Source organism: Pygocentrus nattereri, chromosome 2 (assembly GCF_015220715.1).
Source record: "Pygocentrus nattereri isolate fPygNat1 chromosome 2, fPygNat1.pri, whole genome shotgun sequence".
NCBI lineage: Eukaryota > Metazoa > Chordata > Actinopteri > Characiformes > Serrasalmidae > Pygocentrus > Pygocentrus nattereri.
Genome location: NC_051212.1, coordinates 16,748,868 through 16,768,732, shown reverse-complemented (window position 1 = coordinate 16,768,732; position 19,865 = coordinate 16,748,868). Strand labels below are relative to the sequence as shown.

The window sequence follows — 19,865 nt, the reverse complement described above, 5'->3', positions numbered from 1 at the left end:
AGCTCGAGGAGCAGTTCTTAGGACAAACGTCTTTCTGTATTTCCTTTGATGATGAAGCAGACCATTCAGAGTCCACAGCCCCTTAAGCTTCGCGGAGGGAGACCACTCTGGGCCCCACAGCCCCTCCACGCCCTGCCGAAGTAAACCACTCTGAGCCCACAGTGCCCACAAGCAGCGCTGAAGTTGAACACTCTGAGCCTGAGAAACATTGACCCTTTCCGTGAGTTCCCAATCCTTAATGGCTGCAAGTAGGTGAGTTTGGTTAATTAGCATTTTTTTTTCCTGAACATTGCACTTAATGTACATTTCTATATGCTAGTATGCTTTTGTTACCTTGTAATTTTACTTATTAAAAGTCTTCATTTTTTTGTTTAATTTGCCAGTGTTGTTCAGCTAACGTTGTTTTGCAAACGTTTGCCTTTAACAATTGCCGTTCACTGCTGCTTTTCATCTTCTTCTTCTTCTATATATTTTTTTCTTCCCCAATTTAATCGTCTCCAATTCCACCCACTAGTTAGGACTCTCCCAATCACACAATGCCATCAATGTTAGGAGGGTGAAGGCTAGCACAGGCTTCCTCCGAGACCTGCAAAACCAGCCACCAGTTCTTTTCTAACTGCATTGGACAGCCGAATGCTCTCTGAGGAAAACGCCAACCGCCAGATCTGTTATGTGCGCTGACTAGCATCGTGTTGAGTGATGGGGTGAGAAGGGGCGCCATCCTACCCACCTAAAGAGTGCGCGGCCAATTGTGCTCTCTTGTACTCCCAGCTACGGATGGCTGTAGCATCGCCAGGGATTGAACTCGTGATCTCCTAATGACCGGGCCAACGCTTAGACCACTGAAGAACCCCACTGCTGCTTTTCTGCAATAAAGTCGTTCTGATTTAACTTTTGTGTGGGCATTTGGCTTAATACGTTTTTTTTTTTTCCAATCCAAACTTTAAATAATGTTAATATCGTAGAATGCACCACAAACACACAATCATAATGGTCAGTGATCTATTGGTGTAAAAATCTTCTTTAATGCACCTTTGAGCTCCTCAACTGTAGCCTACAATATGTTTGACAAAATATAGTTTACACAATATTTTGATGCTTTGTTGAACCTGCAACTACCAACAGCACACACAAAAATATATCCTAAAATTGCTTTTATATGTACCAACTACTTCCTGAACGCTTTTCTCTAACATTTACCTCACTTTTTTTACTCCTCTCCTGCTGTTTACTCTGACTCTGTACCTATAAAGCTGATAAAACACCTTTTTGCTGCCTAGTTACTGTTAAGCTAAGCTTCCTGAAACGAAACAGCAAAGCTTTGTTGGAACTTTTATTGAAAAAGGTTCCCTGCTCTCTGTTTAAAACAATGCATATAAAGGACGTCTAGTGGTTAAACAAGCTAAGTTCCTTCCTTACAAGAGTACAAAGTAATGATATAAAGCTTGTGTTGTTGAGCACATGGCTTTCTTGTTATGTTAGTTGTTGACTGTATTTGATCTGATCAATTGTTAAGCCTTTTTGGTAGCCTAGTCACAGGACTGCTTGGCATATCACAAAACATCTCTCGTTAGTGCTGCATTCGATTGTCTTTTGAAGAAGTTACTTTGTTCAATGGTAGGGATTTATCTGCTGTGCAAATACATCTGCTGATGCATATGGACACATCAGTGATGTTCCTGGATTCATTGGGTGTCTCAGGTCTTTCAACATCATACACCCTCATCCAGGTGACCCACCTGGGGTTGATCAGACCCCAGCTTGTGTCCAGATGGCTAGCTAGCTACCATGACTCCATGGTTCTCTCTTGAGCCACAGCCATCTTGAGGCCCTCTCTGCCATTTAGGTGGTATTGTGGATGGCTCTCCTCTTTTGCTCGCTCACGATGCCTAAACTGCTTAAAGCTCTGGCCAAGGAATGGGCCGCGAAACCTCTGCATCCAACCTCCACTGGGAGGCACCTCGCTCTCCATCCAGCCTGCTGACAGTTGCTGACCAGTCCCACGTACTTGGAGAGCTTCCTCTCAAATGCTTCTGCCAAGCGGTCTTCCCATGGGACTGTCAGCTCCACCAGCACGGCTTGCTTGGTCGTCTCAGACATGAGGACAATGGCTAGTCGGAGGGTGGTGACGGCAATGTGGCTGGGGAACTACACCTGCCGTTTGAGGTCCACCAACAGCTGACAGTCTCTAGCAGTGGTCAGGATGCCTGCCGATGAACTTTTGACCGGGGCTGCCTGCTCCACAGCTCTGACGAAGGCGATGGATTTCTTGGAGGGATGAAATTGCTTTGCCCACACAAGTCCAGTGCTGATGGATTCAGCGATGGTCTTAAGGACTTGGTCGTGCCTCCACTGGTATCTCTTGGAGCACAATGGACATACTGGTGTTTCTGCTGTGCCCCATGTGTGCAAGTTAAATGGGCTTGGACTCGCATCATACACTGCCTGGGTGAAGAATTTAATGCGGTGAGGTTCGGCTTTCCAAATCTCAGTCCAGGTTACCTTCCTCTCAACCGCGTTCTCCCATCTTATCCAAGCCCCCTGATGCCTCATTCCCACTGCCTTGCATGATCTTGTCTCCTCCACAGCTGCTCTCACCTCCTCTTGAACAAGGCACTGCCTCTCCTTCCCTCTGGTGTTCCTTTGGAGAGTTGGAAAGCATCCTAAACCGGCTCGGCCTCTTGTGACCACTCACACCAGGCTCCTGTAAAACAGCCTTGCCTCCTCCACCCTCCACTTCCTACCCATCCTCACTTGGATTCCAGCTTTGGCCACCTTCGGATCACTAGAGTCCCTGTACTGCACCACTTCTCTAGCTCTTGTAACCTTGACTTCCTCTTCCAAGGATTTGAAGGGCAGCTGCAGTTTCTATTAGAACTAAAACAATTGTGTTTTTGCTTCTTAATGTCCCTAGGTCCCTTCACCTATCTTAAAATGGGGAGTTGTAGTCCACTGACTAATTATGTATTATTAATGTCTGTTAGGGGTGGGCCATAAGATTACCAATGCCAAAAGGGTCATTTTAAAACTTATCTACACTGATGTTAACCCAGTTATCATTTATATAAACATTTCTTCTTTTATGAGGAAATCCATCACTGTCAATGAAAATGTATTTGCAAAAGGTTCACAATGGTCAAATCATATGTCCTCCTTAGTTTTTCAGTGAAAATAGGTTAACCTTCCCTCTACAGAGAACACACTTAATCTAAATGTTTTAGTAATGGAAACACAGCAGTTTGAAATGTAACACTTGTGCACCAAAGTCTATCACAAGAGTAACGTTATGCTACTGGACCAGTTCTAGGTTCGGTGCGAGTGGTTGAACAATTAATGACCAGAGACACGAACATAAGAGAGCATTTGAACGTTTAGTGAAAGTTTCTCTTGAATGGACCAGGTTACAAACAAAAAAAAAGAAGGAATTTTATATCAGCTGTTAAAATAAAAGTAATGCAGTTATCTTTCCTTATGTGGGGTCTTTGGCTGGTTGAGTGAAGGTTAAGGCTTATATTTTCTTTTCCTATTAATTTACAGTAGTTTAGTTAGTTAGGATTGGATTAGTATTGTTTATATTTAGCTACTAAGTGTTTTAATTACTAAGTTAATTGTGTTTTCCTTTAATTAGTTGAGGAACAGCAGGTCAGCCTCTTTAGAATAACTGCTGATTAACTTTGTTTCACGGGTTAAAAGGAAAGTAACAACATTAATAATCAGCAGTGAGTGTTTTTCACTGGGCTGAGTACCGACTGTAAGAGTTGACCTTTCTCTGACTTTTGTAGGTTTACAGGCTACACATGCACAGTGGAGTCCAAGAGGAAGACCTGAGCAGTTCAGCTCGTCCAGGTCAAATAAAAGTAAACTAACATGAAGTCTCAGCTCTTCTGATTCAGTCTGCTGAGGGAGTTTACAGCCCAGCCAAGCATTTCAGTCAAGCTCTCACGGTGGAGAGGGAAAACAACTAAAATCCTCTTTCTTTCTTGGAGCTTTGCCTGTAAAGTTAAATGTCCAGAAACCACGCAGCGTCCAGGCTCTCCGCCTCCCGCCGTCCTGAAGGTGGTTTTCAGCTGTTTAACCGGCTCCACATCCGCGGGTCGCTCGCCGCGGTCTGCGGTTTCACAGCGGTTGGTAAACCCGAAGGGGAACGAGGAGGAAACACCCCGAAGGGGAAGGAAAGCCTGGCCTGCATTTCGGCTCCAGGAAACACCAGCTGACCCTGTTAACGTCCCATTTCACACAACGCAGGCAGAGATAACAACATGGCGGCGGAGCAGCAGCTAATCCAGACCAGCTCCCGCCCAACACGGCCCACTGTGTGAATTCCCACCGCAGGCTGGAGTAACATCACGGGCTCGGTCTGATTTAAACTGTACTGTAACCTCACCACATGGATATAATCCTAGATTACACGGCCAGTTAACTTACTCCACTCCTTTATTAGCGGAGCTGTAAAACCGACAGAGCCCGGCTCCGGTTCCGGCTCTCCGGCTCCGTCTCTCCGGCGGTCCGGTCGCTGCGCTCCAGCTGCTTTTGTAGGTTTCTGGTCTTTTATTGTCAGAAATCGGCTGCATTTCTCCGCTTGGCGTGTTTCTCTCCGTCTTCTCTGATTCTGTGTTTTTCACTCCAGCCGCCGTTTTTTCCCGAGTTCCTCAGTTTGTTAAAGGAGAAGCTCCTGCTGCGCTGCTGTGATCAGAGCGGCTGAGCGGGTTTCGTGATTAGCGGCGTCGCTTTCAGCCTGGCGCTGGTTTCTGACGTGGATCCGTATTTCAGTTCATTTTCTACCAGCAGTACAACAACAATGTGCGAGCATCATATTTTAACATGGGCTACAAACTCTTTCCTCTACGGAGCCCCGGAGGGGACGGAGGTCAATAATAATAATAATAATAATAATAATAATAATAATAATAATAATAATAAATTAGAGTGAACGTTTTGCAATTCGTGGTAACAATTTCTTAGATCGTTCCCTCATCTTGCCCACGCTTTCATTAATTCGTTCCCACGATTAATTATTCGTTCCCTCGTTTTCGTCTAATCATACCCCGTTTTCTTTAATTCGTGGATCCGTTTTCTTTTATTCGATCCCACGATTAGCAGTTAGGACACTGTAGCTGCTGCAGCTTCCTTTGCGCCGCAGAGCATCATTATGGGCTCGCAGCAGCAGCTGGAGGGTCGTAAACGGTCAGAGAGGGTCCACCAGCTCTGCCACACTATAGCGTCAACTAACTGTGGAAAGGAAGTGACGTTAGATGATTATTCACGTTTTATTATTATTATTATAATTATTATTATTACCGTTATATTTAACACGCTTGCTCATGGGTTTGTGTATGTAGTGTGCTGTGAGCTGAGTGTTCGTGCTGTCTAGGCAGCTGAATATGCTAAGTTAAGGGCTTTTCTGAGTTATTTGGCAGAGGGCTGTTTATGGCTGTTCATGCTGGTGCTGGTATAGTTATGTCCATATTTGAAGTTTGAAACACGTCCTAGTGTCGTTTTCTCCTGTGTTTTAACAGTTTTACAGCGGTTTATTTACAGTGATTTAGTCGGTACCACCAGAGGTGATAACAAGGCCGGGAGGACTTCCACGATGCGGTGGTCTTCAGCCCAGGCTAGAGACACGCATTTCTCCAGGCTGAGCGGAACGGAACTCTGCTCTGCCTAAAGAACGTAAAGAAGGCGTTAAGTAAGTTCTTCTCTATGAATGTGTCACCGTTTACCCACCTCCTCCTCCTAATGCAGGATTTTATGTTTTTCAGGTGTCAGGGGGACAACAGACTTCGACGTGATCGTCACAGGAGTGATGTCTCAGTCACTGAGACATGCCGTTCTTCACACGGAGCCCCCCATCACAGCAGAAAAACACTCGATGATGATGCCGCCAGGCAGAAAGGTGAACCCTAAACGCTCTATGAGCTGCAAATTACACTTTAATGCATTTTTCTACTGCACTTTACTGACCTTTTTGTCCTTGCCTGTCTCTCTGGTTGCAGGTCAGCCTGGTGGAAGCTAAAGTGGTCTCTCTAAGTCCATCTGTACAAACGGTGAATATCCGTGGGGCCGAGCGTGAGGTCAGAAACTGCTGCATCTCTGACGGGACTGCACAGATAGCGCTGCAGCTGTGGGAGAGACAGCTGGACACCGTCAAGGCGCTGTCATCCTACACCTTCACTGAACTCTCAACAAGATCATTTGAGGACAAACTTCGGTTCACCACCTCCATCAGCACCACCTGCAGCCCCTCCTGAAAGGAAGTAACATTATATTTATCAAATGCTAGTTAACAGCTTGCTCATAGTTTTTGTATATGTAGTCCGCCATGAACTGAGTGTTTTAAAACTACTGAGAGTCAGTGGTTCTGATCAGCTAGCTAGGTTAGGTAAGTAAGAAGTGTTACAAAATGTGTTAATTGTCCTTTTTTTGGTTTCTTAGTAATTTCTTACTCATCAGGCAATTTGCTATTGTGCTTTTAACTGTAAAGGCCTGACAAAGATCAAAGAAACTGTTGGCATATGAAAGTGTATCAGTCAATCTGCCAGGTTAATGCTCAGATTACTGCTCTCTGTTTTTCCATTACAGTAGGAATGTTATTGTACCTTCATCAAATGTTAAGTGATCCTGTAATTGGCCACCGAATAATCCTGCAAAGATAAGTACAATTCAAGTGCCTGTGATTCAGTGGCTGGAAATTATGAGCTTGATTCCTCCAAAAATATGGAACACAGGTCAAATACATCTTCACTGTACGGGTCAAAAACTCAGTACTCTTTGCAGGTGTTGAGTTCACCTTCACAGACTGGAATAAGAAGGTCTTCAGATTTCCACAGATGTGGTGCAAGGTCCATGACGTTAGGTAGCCCACTTAGCATGTTCGTGTTTGTGGAAGGCCGAATGCGGTTGGGCATTCCAAACATCACAAATCTCATTGAGCTCTTTCTGTGAAGACCGTGCAGAAAGCGGAGGTGGTGGTGAAGAGTTTTACACGTTAAACCTCTGCCTTTCTTACAAACCGAACTGAACTGAACAGCTTGGTCCAGGTTTATTGCCTACCTGTCTAATAACAAGCAATAATCTGTTAGAAACTATTTTATTGTGAAACCTTTTACAATAGGAGTTCTGTGTAGTCAGTTAGTTAAAATAAGTCACAAAATAGGAATTTTGAGTATTTTCTGGAGGTTTCAAAAACAACAAGCTGGAAGATCTGAGCAATTTGGTGTAATTTACTACTGTCTACATCACAGAATAGAGGTAATCATAATCCCATTTACACCACAGCAAATTATACTCATCTTAAATAAGCTTTACAAGGTAAGTGTCTCATAAAACATCTTACCTGAATGATCACCATAAAGCAAAACTGCACTGGAGCTTTGTCCAAGAAGTCGCCTCTGAACGGTCCTTCATCTTTTAAGTTCCCCAAATAGCTGGATCCTTACGGAGGAATAAAAACTTAATTTAAGCGAACGTTTTGCAGTTGGTACGCACGTTTTCTTTACTTCGTGGGTACGTTTTTGTTTATTCATTCTCTCATTTTTTTAGACGTTGGTCATGTTTTATTTTTAGCTAAACGCATGTTGTTTGTGTTTTGGTAACAGCTCCCTGAGACTGTCTGACGGGTTCTGATGAGGTAGACTGATGAGATGAACTGAGACGCTCACCAGGGCTGATTCTGATTTAGGGGTTTATGAGGAAACTGCAGCTCCTCTTCACAGCCAATGGCCCAGGGCGTTTTTCTGCTCAGGGTCAAATGCCGGTGTTAGAGACCATCACACAATTACAGGTAGAAATTAGCAGCGTTTCAACTTCCTCACATTAATATATCTACATCTAATCCACAGATCTATTAAACTCTTTCGCCGTTTGACCTCATCCCACATTAATGTTTCTGTGTGTGTTTAATTTGAGTTTGTTGAAATGTTGATGCTGATCATTACTTAAGAAATCGTGGCCATGAATAAAAGAAAACATGCATACTAACTGCAAAACATTCGCTTGATGTATTATTATTATTTATTTATTTATTTATTTTACTTCACTTTGTAATTTCCTAACCCTTATAAATGTGGTTTTCTGTGTACCCTGGATTTTGTTGGAAGGATAAAAACCAAAACAACTGAAAAATGAATATACAGGCACTGCTGACACGCTGTGGTTTGGTACTGTTACCTTCATTCGATGTTTGGGCCAATAATTAGTGAAGAATATGCAAAACTGACTTGTTTAGGACTAGAAGATTTGAGACTCGCCTGTACTGACTTGGGACTTGAATTGAGACTCGACTATCTTTGTGTCAAGACTTGAGACTTACTTGTTACTTGCAGCTTGTTCCCATCTCTGATGAATATTTATAGACTGACTGAACAGTCATCACTTCCTGAGTGGCAATGTGTGCAGGTACACACACACACACACACACACACACACACACACACACACACACACACACACACACACACACACACACTCTCTCAGGAAGTGATGACTGCTTATATACATATAAACACACAACACCCAGTTCTCTCTTTCTCTCAGTCATTACGGGGGCAGTATGGAGTTCAGGTCACTCTCTGTGATACTCTGTGAGTAAATGTTCTCTTTATATCATTATCTTTATAATAATGTGTTATCAGAGATGTGATCGCCATTGTTTTACATTGTTTAAATATTAACTATATAAGGTTACTGTGGGGAAACATGTTGTACTGTGTTCACTGTGTATATGAGAAAAGCAGTATGATGGTAGGATGAAAATATTGTGCTGTATAATTTTATGTGAAAATGCTGTAGAGAAACGCTCCAACATGCTAACTCCTTAATATTTTTTAAATATTTAAATATAATTTTAAAAATAAATTTAAAATAATTTATTATAGTACATAAACTTTAGAAATATTCTAGCTCTTCTGCTGCGTGTGTACGTCTCTCTGTGCCTTTTCTGCTCCTGTGAGTAAAAGAACACATCTTGCAGCAGAAATAATGGCCTGTCCCATTTCTCCTTCTACGCTGACGCCACACGTTTAGAGAAGCAAATACATCCTGTGTGGTAATGACCCCCTTATACGTCAGCCCAGTTTCATCTCATTGAAAATAGTGTTCCACACCACTTACACAGATAGAATAACTGATGTGGCTGTACCTTACCTTTTTTCAGTTTTAACACACTCTGGATGTAATTTAATTGAATGCGTGTGAAGGATATAACCCTAGCTAGCCAGTCACTGTCGGTCCATGTGTGTTTCAGATCAGTGGGGGCAAGGTCAGTTATTTATTGCTACAGGCCATTTTGTGAATGGCTACTTTTGTATTTAAGGCTTTGTTCATACACTTCTGCTCTTAAAATGCTCACAGTTTCACTGCTATTGCAGGACTCCATGAATTCGGGCTGCAGTTTTTATAGTCTCTGACTTTCCTTGGAATCTGTAGTATTTGTATTCTGACCAAGTTTCAGTCCAGTTGAAGTTTAAATATAAAAATGATTTTCTTTTAACTCGGTCTCAGGTAGCTCTCGGTTTAAAATAGACCTGAAATATAAGCTGTTTTGTATAAAATCTATTTACCCGTTCAATGTGATGAACCACAGTAAGAAATAGCCTCTAAACAGATGGACATTCTCTCTCCCGCCTCTCAAATTAGTTTGTTTTAATACATTTGAAAGGTCTTACTCTTATGGCTCTACTGAATTCCATGACCGTGTAAGTATGGGCTCATTCATTCATGTTATGTTGTGATGTTTTAATTAGGTGGATTCATTTAAATTTTTGTTATACCTCAACAAGTAGCCTTGATTATTTGCTGTTATTTAATTGGCTGAATTTATAACATGTCATGTGTCAGTTTATGCAGACATAGTTCTCTTGAATGGGGAAGCTCAATCAAGCATTTGCTGATGCAGCAGATGTATAAATGGGTTTCACTGAATTTGACAGCGTTACATAGTGTTTAGTCCAATGTTTTGATAACTACAGCCTTCCAGACTGAAGGCTGGGGTTCAATCCCCACCTGAGCAAACACCCTACACTATACCAATAAGAGTCCTTGGGCAAGACTCCTAAAACCACCTTCGCCTACCTGTATAAAATGATAAAATTGTAAGTCACTCTGGATAAGAGTGTCTGCCAAATGCTGTAAATGTAAATGATTCTTGCTGAAAGTACTCAAGGGCACACATTTGCACATAACCAGCTAACAGCGGATGTATTTTGATATTGTTTGCTAATCAGAGTTAAATTGGTTAGTGATGTTAGGCACAAAAGCTGAGCTTGTTCGGTAGGAAGGCTGGAGTTTACAGCAGTTAGAGAAATGTTCCCAAAGTCGAGTTGGATGGCGCTGAATCTAGTTTGTAATCTATTTAAAAAAGAGGCAGATGATCCAAACAGGTGAAAGGACAGTAAAGTTTATTAACATCAGGTGAGTGGCTTTGTTGACTTTTGTTTCTGTTAGAAATGATTTTATATTATTTTTTTGTTGATCTAATTTTGATGCCAAAATGACAAACAACAAATACTTAAATGACTTATTTTTCCAGTACTTTATACCGGGAGATCTTGAAGATTGGACTCATCCCCCTTTAGACAGTTAATCATGATCTTCGGCTTGTCTTGAAGTTAACAATGGTGGTCTTGACTACAGCCCTACCATGAATTCATACTCCTACGAGAGTGATGAGAAGATCTTAGGGTCAGCACTGAGTATGTAGCTGGGGGTCTAAGACTGGGTCAGTGGTTTAGGAGAGAGGAATTTTAAGCAAACACCTCAGAGTTAGAGCTATTTGCTAATCTGAGATTTTGATTAGTCAGTGTTTAAAAAATTAGGTTTAAATAGGTTGATTTCTTTTTTTTTTGAAGCAGACAGAACCCAATAATGCCGTCTTGGTATGGTCTTTGCTTAAAAAAAAATAGACTCTACAATGCTGAAACACAGCAACATAATCAGCACTGAAAGATAAACTATATGTACAAAACTCAGCTTTGATAAGAATGCCAGATAGAACCTTCTCATGTTTTAGTGATTCTAGTTTTATAATGATAGTGTAATTGTATGTGCATATGAATAATTATGAACCTGTCATTATCTATATACATATGTTGTAACTTCAAGTAACTGCACTGTTTTTCAAATATGAGACACTGGAAGTTCCTTTTTTCTAACTTCATTCTAGACGATATGTAGTGTTCTCAGTCATTTTAGAATCATGATAATCTATAGCTCTGCTCATTAGACTAAACACATCTCTTATGTTTTTTATGCTATTTTTATGTTATTTCTTGAAAGCTATAAAATTGCACAGGGTGCACATTAGAATTGTTTTATACCTTTACCTGAAATCACATTTGTCTTTTATGTGGCTTTTCATTGCCTTTTCAAACGGTAGTGTAACTATGGTTCTCAGGGTCCTAACTAACTCCATCTCTGCATAACCCAGTGTCATTAATTTTACCTAATTTTTCAGATGAATTATCTAATTACCTAATATTTCACATTGTGTGATATCCTCTGTTTCCCTGCTTTAGTGCTGACTACCATCATCTGCTGCGGACAAAGTGAAGGTGAATCAGTTAAATGAAATACACATCAAATCAGTAAAATCTGTAATGGAGCAATGAAAAATCAAAGTTCCACAAGTCAAGTCTTGACCAGTTAACTATGTTTAGAGTAATCAGAACATTTTTTAAAATTATTTTACATCATATCTTAAACACATACACTGTGTATCTGAGATCAATGGATAAATTAATAATGTATTGTGTCTTACAAAAAAGTCATGTTACAATTAAAATACAGTCATATACAGTCATAAGGACATACAGAAATATTCACTGAAGTAACTCTTGAATGTGAACTAGAGAGGGTCAAACAACAGTGAGTGGACTTACAGCTGGTATAAGAATGGAAAAGAAGTTCAATGCTCTGAAGAGCAAAGTGAATACACATGAGAGGCAAAATAAATGGGAATAGGTGAATTTACCAGCATGGGAACAGGGACCCAAGGCATCCCAAAGGGCACATGAACCAGTCATCCTATTAAACTGTCTGTGTCAGGTGATATCAGGTTTGTTTCTTTGGAGAATATTTTATTTTCCACCAGCTTTATAGATAAAAAAAAAAATATGGTAATGTTAGAAGGAAAACAATTTATACCCTTCTTTTCTCTAAACAACAACAACACACACACACACACACACACATTCTCTAAGCTGCTTATCCTGGAGCCTATCCCAGCAGTCATTGGGCAGAAGTCCATCGCAGGGCAGTCTAAACAGTACAAAAAGTAGAATATATCAACTTGATCATGGGATTCCAATGTAAAGTGTAGCTACATTAAATCATCAAGAAGTATTACTATGATCCTTTAAATATAGCAGAAGAAAGTTCATTCCATGATGACTAGAAGACTTCTGGCCAACTACAGTGAGTCATTCAGGTCTGCAGTTACATATTACCACAGTGAACTCTCAATCCAGAACTCGGCAATCAGAGTCAAACGGGTAGTATTGGAAAATGTAAAGCACCCTGTGAAAAGCAAGGTGAAGGTGATACATACTGAGTATAGTAGAAATATTTAAACACAAAAGGTGTCTAAATGTGAGTGTTAACAAATCCAACCAATGTAAAGTGCACAGCTCAAAGCAAGGTAAAGACTGTCCAAGGACCCTGTCTAATGGACAACAAGCCTGTCAGTAGCCCCTAGCCCTTAGCAGTTACGTAGTAAAACGTCACATATTTATTCAAGTGCTAAAGCTGAGACAGTGCAGATCTATATGGAGCTGTTTGCTATGTAGGCCATGTTCAGTCCCCAAGTAATCAAGTAATAATTTCCCCAAGGAAACAATCAAATGCTAACATTTACATGACTATAGAGTAAATTTTCTTAAAAGTGAAACCTGAAAACGAGGCAAACCGTCTGTTGAATCCAAACCAAAAATGAATCTGAAACCAATGGACACAAAGAAACAATGTAGAAGTTGATATCGTGTATAATGGAACTGACTTGAACTACTGTTTTTCCCATTTTGTCTAGATCTGCCCAGAGCTACACTCACTGTAGAACCAGCAAGTGCAGTGTTCTCTGGAGAGTCAGTCACCCTCAAGTGTGAAATAGAACCTATCAACATATCATGGACATATCAATGGGATAAGCAGGATAAATGGCATGGATGGACTGCAGTATCTCACTCTGTGTATTACACTGAAAACATGAGCGCACTCACTATCAGAGAAGATGCAGTGTTGGATGGGGATCAGTATCGCTGTAGAGGAGAGCAAAGTGACAGACCAATATCATCACAGTACAGTAACACTGTTTTTCTCACTGTATTTGGTGAGCACATTATCATTTCTGTTTTTATGTCTTTTTATGTTGGCAACAGCATTTCCATCCACATTTGAATACTTGAGTCAATATGATGGAGATCCGTACATCTTTTTTGTGACTTTAAGTGCTTCAGATGAGACTCCATGCACGGAATAATGTGGATGTGTCATTATTTTAATGGTTAGCTCCATTTTAGTTAAAAGTGTTAAAATATGAATACAAAGCCTTCAGAAGTGTTGTGTAGTGTCTGATTGTAAAATATACTCTGAGTTGTTCTGTCTTCTCTCCTCTGTTTCTACAGCTTTACCTAGAGCTACACTGACTGTAGAACCAGAGAGACCTGTGTCCACTGGAGAGTCAGTGACTCTGAAGTGTGAGATTAAAGGTTATGATGGATGGACGTATCAGTGGTATAAACAGGATAAACGGAGTGAACTGACTGCGGTGTCTCAGTCTGTGTATTACACTGTAAACAGAGACACTCTCACCATCAGAGGAGATGCTGTGATTCATGGAGATCAGTATCAGTGTAGAGGAGAGAGACGTGACAGACCAACATCATCACAGTACAGTGACTCTGTTACTCTCACTGTAAACGGTGAGCTTCTGCTGAATTATATTATCTATACCAACATAACCAGCTTTACCCAGAACTAGACTAATGGATCCATTATGTCCCTGAACAGCTCACTTGTGCATTATTGGTTATGACAGTGTAAATACACCATTCTAAAAAACACCAACGGGCATATTTATTGACATTTTGCACTGTCACAAAATGTTAACAAACGCCATTATTTTGGCATTAAAAAAGTGCCTGTCTCAGTTTACTAAACAGGTGCAATGGCCTCTTATGCATTATTGCATGTGCATTTCTAGGAGTTTCCCTTTCAAATAACAAAGATGCTATAATGAATTTTCTACTCCAATTCACCAAGGCCAATTGTAAATACTGACTGTGCTCTTTTTATATTACACAAAATAAATGCATTGATGTATCATGAGCCTCCTTATAACTGCAAAGGTCTCTGCTAACACACAATATAACGTACATCATGTCTCAAAAATAACAACATACTATATGTAATCATGTCCTAATATATTTTAGAGAACTTTTTGACTAAAATCTAAACATGGATGTCTCATAAAGTAGTAAATTTAACTGGATTTTATGCAGAACCTTTTAATGCTGAATGCTTTTAAACAGCATAACAGATAACTTCTTGCTTGATGAGGAGCATATTCACTAAAATCTCACAGCTAAGGCCAAGGAGACCCAGAGGTAGTGAAAAGGAACTTCACCTTACAAAATGATAAAGTGCAGAAGGAAGTTTCAAAGTAAACTATATATACACGAAGCCAGAAGCACAGCGTTTTTCAGCTTAGTGTTGACCTACAGCAATAAAAAAGAGTGCAAGGCAATGCTCTAGATACATTTATACAGCAAATTCATAATTTATTAATATATTTGCATATGGATCAAGGTTGTGCCTCTCAAAATAGAAGATTTTTAAAAATTATTTTGACAGTACCCAAATATACTTTTCAAAAAGATAAAAACATAAGATATAATCTTTTTCTCTTCAAGCTTAAAATTCCACAACATGGTATCATCAATCATCAACAATGGAAAGGTATAACCTTATAAAAAAATCAAATCAACTTTATTCCTTTAATTAAAAAAAGGAAAAAATAACACACGAACCAACATAAGTTAAGGGTAGGGCTCAAGTGTAAGTAGTATATGTCCCTAAATAAAACCTTTACCACCTCGTAAGTTAGGTGTCACTCCAAACACACACACACACACACACACACACACACACACACACACACACACACACACACACACACACACACACACACACACACACACACTCGAATCACACAGAGTAAAGCAAAGGAAAAAAAGGGGAAGAAACAGCAGCTCCCAACCCTCAAACAGTGATATACAGCATAACCATGTAGGCCTTCACCACAAAGTAGCCAACCAATCTAGGGTCAAGTACAGACCTACTGGAACAAACACCTCCTGTAGGATAAGATTAGGGCCTACCCCGTAAAGAGGAAAGGAGTAACACTATTGAATGGCTTAGGCTATTTACAGACATACAGCACCAACAAAAATGCAGAGAGATCCAACTGCTGTCTTAGCAGGCCACAACAAACAGTACCAAAGGCCAACAAAGAAATGCCATTCAAGGAATTAGACACCTGCAACCAGTTACTAGGAGAACTACAGGGAAAGGGAAGACTACCATAATAAAAGCTTTCAAAGATTATCTCTATATAAAATGTATAAATAAATATATAAATATACATAAAATATAGTATCGCATAAAATTGAGTACACCCCTCGCCAGTGTCTACCAAAGAAATTGAGTCCACGTGTTCGTCACATCCAGAGGTTGGCTTCAAAAAATAAATGCCAGCATTGCTGCAGAGATCGAAGAAGTTGGAGGTGAGCCTGTCAATGCTCAGAATATAACTGCATCAACTCTGTCTGCATGGCCATCGTCCCAGAAGGAAGCCTCTTCTGAAGCTGACGCACAAGAAAGCCTGCAAACAGATTGCTGAAGACAAGCAGTCCAAGAACCTGGATTACTGGAAGCATGTCCTATGGTCTGATGAGACCAACATAAACTTGTATGGCTCAGATGTCCAGCATGTGTGGTGGCGCCCTGGTGAGAAGTACCAAGATGACTGTCTCTTGTCTACGGTCAAGCACTGGTGGTGGTAGCATCGTGGTCTGGGTCTGCATGAGTGCTGCCGGCACTGGGGAGCTGCAGTTCATTGAGGGAAACATGAATTTCATGTACTGTGACATTCTGAAGCAGAGCGTGATCTCCTCCCTTCGGAAAATGTGCTGCATGGCAGTTCTCCAACACAATAACAACCCTGCCTTGCTGAGGAAGCTGAAGGTAAAGGTGTTGGACTGGCCAAGTACATTTCCAGACCTAAACCCAATTGAGCACCTGTGGGGCATCCTCAAGAGGAAGGTGGAGGAGCGCAAGGTGTCTAACATGAAGGAGTGGAAGAGGATTCCAGTGCCAAACTGTGCAGCTCTGGTGAATTCCATGCCCAAGAGGGTTCAGGCAGTGCTAGATAATAATGGTGGTCACACAAAATACTGACAGTTTGAGCACAATTTGGACATGTTCACTGTGAGGTGTGCTATTTAGACATTAATGTCTGTGTGTTGAGTTCTTTTCAGAAGACAGTAAATGTACACTGCTATACAAGCTGTACACTGACTACTTTGTTATATCAATGAAAAGATATAAAAAGAATTTGCAGAAATATGAGGGGTGTACTCACTTGTGTGAGATACTGTATGTATTATATACACACACACACACTCACTGGCCACTTTATTAGGTACAATATGTTCAATTGCTTGCTAACACAAACAGCTAATCAGCCAATCACATGGCCGTTACTCAATGCATGGAGGCATGTAGAGGTGGTCAAGACAATCAGAAAGGGAAGAAAGGTGATCTAAGTGTCTTTGAACGTGGCGTGGTTGTTGGCGCCAGACGGGCTGGTCTGAGTATTTCAGAAGCTGCCGATCTACTGGGGTTTTCACACACAACCATCTCTAGGGTTTACAGAGAATGGTCTGAAAAAAGAAAACATCCAGTGAGCAGCAGTTTTGTGGACGAAAATGCCTTGTTGATGTGAGAGGTCAGAGGAGAATGGGTAGACTGGTTTGAGATGATAGAAAGGCAGCAGTAACTCAAATAACCAACCAAAATCTCTGAGGAACGTTTCCAACACCTTGTTGAAAGTATGCCATAAAGAATCAAGGCAGGTCTGAAGTTCTGAAAGCAAAAAGGGGGTTATATATATATATATATATATATATATAATTACACTCACAGGCCACTTTATTAGGTACACCTAATTTTACTAGCACCTTGCTAGTAAAAGGTTGGACCCCCTTTTTGCTTTCAGAACTCTGTGTGTGTCTATATGTATATAGTCCTATGTCTACATTTTTCATCTTTTGCAGTGTTTCTGATGGTCAGTCCAAGCAGAGCTCAACACTTTATTACTGACTCTCTCTCACTGAGCTGTGAGGGACAGAGTGACTCTACTGGATGGAGAGTGAGACGATACACACACAGTGAGAAGGTGTCAGATTGTTCATCAGGCTGGGGATCAGTTACAGGATCTACGTGCAACATCAGCTCCCTCAACACATCCCACACTGGATTGTACTGGTGTGAGTCTGAATCTGGAGAGAGCAGCAATCCTGTCAACATCACAGTGACCAGTGAGTCCACACTTTTTATTATTAGAAACCAGTAAAGCAGAACAGAGACACTCCAGAAAACTCTGTATTCATCTCACTATAATACACTATTACTAATATCTGTCACTGATAGAGTTCTCCGAGTTCTCATTACTGTATCTGCACACTTTCTGGTTCAGTGCAATCTCCTTTTTATGGTTTACTGACACGCTTCCAACAGTTACAGCACTGCAATGACTTTATTGTGTTTCAGGAGCTTCATTCTCAGTGTTCAGTCTGCTCAGTAGTTTAATGGCAGCGTCTCCGTATCTTCTGGTGTCCATCATTCTGGGGGTCAAATGCTACAGAGCTCAAGGTGAGAACAGTGTTTTTATTGGCCTGAAATGAAATAATAACATTTGATTAAGGGCTAAAATGTTTACTGTTGTGTACTTCACAGCTAAACCTGATCAGCTGAACCTGATGAGCTGAACACAGTGTGAGCAGTGATAGAAGCTGGAACATGTTGATGAGAGTCAGTCAGAGGATTAGGATCATGATTATGATGTTGTCCAATGTTTGTTCAGTGATGTTAATCCAGTTATAGATCACTACATTTGGCAGGTGAGCATTAAAGGCTCCATCGAATAAAACCGCTAACATTAATTTATGTCCTTGGTCAGTAGGTGTCAGTAATGAGGTGCCTGTGGTTTACATGTTTTAGTTCCTGACTCAGCCTTAAAGCTCAAATCATAAATTTAAAATCGACAAAAAATGTTGTTGTTGTTAACATTTGCCTTGCAAATACATTTCAATTTTATTTTTTATATTGTAACATTTTTATCACTGTGTAGTTTTTAATATTTCTTAATTTTTGAAACTATTTTCTTCTATTATTTGACCGGAGTAAACGCTTTGGGTCAGTAGTCACTGAGGCAAGACACAGAAGATTTCTTTGTCACAGGAATGATGGTAGTCGTTGTGAAGCACTCCTGGCTCAGAGAAATGTAGAACATGAAATCGTCTGTGTTTTCTCACCACTAGATGTGCTTCATATTCTGTATAAGGCCCACTTCTCAAGCCTGAAGCTCTACTATCAAACTCTACAGGTGGTAGATCTCCAGGACTAGGACTGTAGAGGCCTTTCAGTACAATATATTCTGGGTTGCCAGCTTGAGCTTTTTTAATGCCTTTTTGTGCCATATGGGGAAACGTGACTTTGGTTAGTTGCCAGTTTTTAGGACTGCATTTCTCTTTGTGAATAATCTAATCCATACACACAAAACACTCAAACTAGCTTACTAGTTAGGAAGTCTAAAGAGTGTGTGGAAGAAACTAACCAACTGAACTGACCAGTGGAGTTGGAAACCCTTTGTATTATAGTGAGAGTGTCTGAGAGAGGCTACGATGTCTGTCTGTTTGTATTATTATTATTATTACTATTATTGTTCTATTTTTTATGTTGCATTGGGGATCGGGGTGGGTGTCTCTGACAGAGTCTCCAGCATGACCCTCACTGATCCTCATTGTTGAAATACATATGTGCATGTATCACACAGGACAAACACTAGGTGGCAGTATATAAGCAATGATATGTGCTGTTTTGAGTATGTACTGGTGGGACTTTAAGGCTGGGTGGTGAGACCTGGCTGTGGAGTCCACAATTTTATAAATGATTTTTGAAGCATGTAGCATAGAGGAGGGTTGTACCTCCTTTTTCCACAATCCTTGTTAAATCTTGAAGTGAAGTGAAGTGAAGTAAAAGGCTGGATAGATACAGATGAAATCTGTATCAGTGGGTCTAAGGATCTTACTTTAGGAAGTGAGTACTTGGGAAGAAGTAAGTACTTGGTTTGGAGGTCTGTCTCAAAGAGTACAAATTCAGCCTGACAAGTGGGGCAAAACATTAAGAAACTGCAGCCAACATAGGTCACATAAATTTACAGCACAACTTTTAACATAAAAAAGCTGAAGAAACAAAGCAAGATTCATTATCATATATCTAATGGTATCATGTCAGTATTCAAATATGAAAACAAACTATCATTTTCATAATGTTCTTCTTTACATTATCTGTCATTAAAGATCATTGTTTGATCTGCATGTTAATATTTCATGAATTATTATTAATCAATTAGAATGCATTTGTAGTTGTAAATGTGTGATACTTAAGAGGAACAAACAGCTTCTGGCTCTTTCGCTACCAGTTTTAGTGAAGGCCTCGTCACTTCCCCTCAGCGTAATCTTTGACGCCATCTTAAGGGACATATTTATGTTAGCTCAAGTGACGGATGTTCGATGAGCCCTCGAAAGGACAGA

General features: G+C 40.5%; 1 protein-coding gene across 2 annotated transcripts; it reads left to right on the top strand.

Moving 5' to 3' along the window:
• The first annotated feature begins 5,351 nt into the window (after positions 1-5,351).
• LOC108414630 (Fc receptor-like protein 5) lies at positions 5,352-19,500 on the top strand. 2 transcript variants are annotated; one of them, XR_005129717.1, is made up of 11 exons: positions 5,352-5,686; positions 5,760-5,893; positions 5,994-7,780; positions 8,533-8,579; positions 11,511-11,546; positions 13,019-13,318; positions 13,614-13,910; positions 17,325-17,588; positions 17,821-17,922; positions 18,007-18,170; positions 18,591-19,500. XR_005129717.1 is itself a non-coding variant. In XM_017687524.2 (10 exons), exons 4-10 carry the CDS (start codon positions 8,549-8,551, stop codon positions 18,036-18,038), a joined length of 1,062 nt encoding a protein of 353 aa, XP_017543013.2. In that variant the 5' UTR covers positions 5,352-5,686; positions 5,760-5,893; positions 5,994-7,780; positions 8,533-8,548; the 3' UTR covers positions 18,039-18,387. The 2 variants fall into 2 exon arrangements, 1 of the variants encoding a protein (XP_017543013.2); XM_017687524.2 differs by lacking the exon at positions 18,591-19,500 and having other exon boundaries at positions 18,007-18,387.
• Positions 19,501-19,865: the final 365 nt, after the last annotated feature.